Below are 3,868 nucleotides of genomic sequence, written 5' to 3' on the forward strand. Positions count from 1 at the left end.
CTGTACTCCAGGTTTTAAATCACTTAGAATAGAATATAGAAGGACATTCTGGAAACATACATGTAAAATTAGCTACTTATATTTACCTTAATAAATTCAAAGGAAATTGCAGCTCTTTTTCCAAATAAAGTCTTCTTTCAAAACAATTTTTCCAAAAATATTTAATACAGTGATTTTCTGTTTCTAGAAAAGACTAGAGTTCCCAATCCTTCCCACTGGAACAGAAACACCACTGTCCAATGACCACCCAAAGAGAATGGGAACCCGGCTGGAAGCCGTGGGCACAGGCTGCAGACAGGCCCCGGCCCCGCCCCAATCAGGCGCTGAGCACAGCCAGGCTGTGAAGTTGGTAGAGGAAGGTGTTCTTCCCTCTGCTGCTTTCCCGGCCAGCCTGCTCCATCACCAGCTGTGGGTCAATCTAATTGGACAGACAAGAGAACCAATCACAAAAGCCCTACGACAGGGCTTTTCCAGACATAAAATCTCATATACACACAAAAGACAGCAGAAAAGTAGTCTTTATGTTTCAAAAAAATGTTTACAGAACATTTCTCTAGTCTCACATTTTATAATATGTATTTCAAAATTCATTTTTAAATTCATGTTTAAGAATACATCAGCATTTACTGAGAGACCCATATAGTCCAATGTAAATGTGAACAGTAATATTGCTGTAAGTATTTAAAACATCTAAGTTCTAAGGCATACCAACCTTGAAATGAAATTCTGCTTTCAAACTAAGTCCTGTTACTCTAACAATTTCAAACACCTCTGACTGAGGGCTACTGTGGCCAGTGCCATGTCCCCCTGTGCCAACAGTGGAGCTGGCTCCAATGATATAGGCCCTGAGCGCCCCCAAATGGGAGCCCAGCAGGGAGCAGAGGACTCAGCCTTTAGACACAGGTGGAAACACAACACCCAGAGCACCCCCTAACTCACTGCCCAGTGACAAAGAACTGCCCTCCAGCCAGTTCACTTACCAAGACTGCCCGGCACTAGAATCAGAGCTTAGCATCCCTCCCGTCTCCTTTCCCTGTCGTCACCTTTCATTTCAGAGCCTCACACACAGCGATGTCAGCTAAGCACGCCCCACCCTGAGGCACAGCCCCCGCCCTGAGGCACAGCCAGTGTGTCTTCTTCACATGTCCCCAGGGTGAGGCCCTGACCCACACGCGAGGGTATTTGGTGGTCAGTGGTCTTGGGAGCTGATTAGGGATAGATGAGGTCACAAGAGTAGGCCCTGTAATGGGATCAGTGCCCTCACAAGAGGGGACACCAGAGAGCTTGGTGGCTGTGTGTGCATGTGAGGTCCCAGCAGGAAGGTGGCCATCTGCAAGCCCTCATGGAACTGGCCAGGCTGGCACCAGCTCAAGGACATCCAGTTTCTAGGACTGTGAGAGGCAAGAGCCCGCTGTTCACACGCTGCTCACTACCTGCTATGGCACTCTGTCACAGTAGCCTGGGCAGATGAGAACACACAGCACCTCCTGTGACCTGCTAGCAAGCCAGTGACTTGCACAGATCCTGAACCTGAAGCTCCAGCACAGCCAGTCCCACCCATTCTCTGCAAATGCCCAGGGCAATCCAGCCTGGTCTTTGGTTTCCACCAAGGCATTGCAGAGAGGACGCTGCCCAGAAAACATCCACCTAGCCAGTGACATCCCCCATTCACCACTATAACCATGTACTTTACTCCTGTCTCTGCTCCCTGGGCCCTCAGCCGGCCTGGTTCTAAGCCCATTTCTGCCGAGGGCCTGAGCCCTCACTGAGTAGCCAACTGTTCCAGGGCAGTCTGCTTCCCACTTACCTGATTCCACTCGTACGGCTTTTCATGCCACTTAGGAATAATCTTCTCTCTTGGTTTTAACTGACAGAATAAACTAAAATTAGAAATGAAAAATTAAGTTACCTTAATTATACATTAGTAATTGAAAACATCACTGTGATTTGTATATAAAAAGATATAAATCTTATATATTTCCTTCATAATTAGAACTACAATAAATTTTTAAGAGACCAAAACCTATATAGTTATTATCAGAAAATAATCAACAGCACAGACCAGAATAGAGCATGCAGTCCCCACGGCCAGCCCACCCTTGATGCTCCTCACAGACCATAGCATCTCTGAGCCACTCTATGGAATTAACAGGACACTTTATATCCTTGCTCCTAAGCAGCCATGACAAGTTGGAAACATCAGTAACTTAAAAAACAGAGAGACTGGGAATGCCAACAATGAGGTGAAGAGCTCTGCAAAGCCTTTCTCCCAGAAAACTCTAACATAGGACAAAACTGTCAAAAACAACCATTTAAGGGCAAATGACAAACAAAACATCATTCCTTTAAAAAAGCTGCTCAACTCCAGGTAGGAAGAGCGGAGTCTGCAGAGTCCCTGCCTGGAGCTGCTCCCACCCACCAAGCACCTGCCAGCTTAACACAGCTCCTCGGTGCTGCCAGGCCCAGGTTGGCCTTAAAAATGTAGTCAGGGGAGCCTGCTTTGAGTTGGAGCAGAGAGTGAGAAAACCTCCCCCTGGTAGCTCTGTCAGGGCAGTGCACACCTACAGACTGTCCTGAAACTGCAGAGGGAACTCTCAGGAACGACACTGCTACAGACGGCTAGTAGCTCTCCACACACCCTGCCCGCTAGGAGGGTACAGACACACTGAGCAAGAATGAGCCACTGGTGAGGGCAGGAGCCTGGAGCTTAGGGTTTTAAGCACAATTTCTGGCTGTCACTGGCTGAGTGTTAAGCAGACACAAGCCTAGCAAGCTAGGCTAAAAACAAAAATAAAAACAAAACAAAGGGAAGAACCCAGGCATCAGTGACCTCTCAAACTGGGGTGGGGACAGACTCAGTCCAGGCAAGCTTCTAAAGTGAAACGAAATTAAAGCAACAACTCTGGGGACTTGCTACACCACATCATCTAAAATGCTCATTTCCAACAACAACAAAGACACGCAAAGACACAGGAGTGTGTGGCTGCACCCAGCACAAAAGGGTGCAGCTGACTGAGTGGGTCCAGATGTGGCTCAGCACATGAAGATCATGGTGCAGCCATTATAGATGTGTTCAAAGCACCAGCAAACCATGTTTAAAGAATTAAGGGGAAACTCAATGACTCAAAGATGATCTCGACAAAAATTAAAAACTATACAAAATAACCAAATGGAGATTCTAGAGTTGGAAAGTACATAGTTGAAATGGAAAATTTCCTAAGCAGATCATCATCTGCAAGAGTTTGAGATCACATAACGAAGAGTCAGGAAATACACAGACAGAGCAGCAGAAATTAGGTAGCCTAGAGGGAAAGAAGGAAAAAGGATAAAGTGACCAGAGCCCCACAGACCAGGGGGACAACATTAATTGTATTAATGTGTTTAATACTGGTACACTAACATGTATAATGCAAACACACATGCGATGTGTGCACACCAACACATGTGTAATGTATTCACACATCATACACAGATAATAGTGTCATGTATACATCCAGAGACACAGTAGCTACGCATGCCAGTATGTGTGCACATGTCGTGTGTGCTCACTGGCACGTCACACTCACTGATACACATGGTGTGCTCACTGACACGTCACACTCACTGACACACGTCATGTGTGTTCACTGACACGTCACACTAATACACATGGCGTGCCCACTGACATGTCACACTCACTGACACACATCATGTGTGCTCACTGACACGTCACACTCACTAATACACATGGTGTGCTGACACGTCACACTGACACACGTGCACGCTGACACGTCACACTGATACACATGGCGTGCTCACTGACACGTCACACTCACTGATACACATGGTGTGCTGACACGTCACACTGACACATGTGCACGCTGACACG

General features: G+C 46.7%; 1 protein-coding gene across 1 annotated transcript in view; it reads right to left on the bottom strand.

Annotated features, from left to right (window-relative positions):
• Positions 1–316: 316 nt before the first annotated feature.
• The window catches only part of TDRD9 (tudor domain containing 9), a 123,069-nt gene continuing 119,517 nt past the window's right edge, over positions 317–3,868 (bottom strand). Inside the window, 2 exon segments of the mRNA XM_012806546.1 lie at positions 317–418; positions 1,808–1,880. Coding sequence (XP_012662000.1) covers positions 317–418; positions 1,808–1,880 — 175 coding nt within the window.

The sequence above is a fragment of the Otolemur garnettii genome, unplaced genomic scaffold (assembly GCF_000181295.1).
Source record: "Otolemur garnettii isolate 467f Iridium unplaced genomic scaffold, OtoGar3 scaffold00054, whole genome shotgun sequence".
In the NCBI taxonomy this organism is placed as follows: domain Eukaryota; kingdom Metazoa; phylum Chordata; class Mammalia; order Primates; family Galagidae; genus Otolemur; species Otolemur garnettii.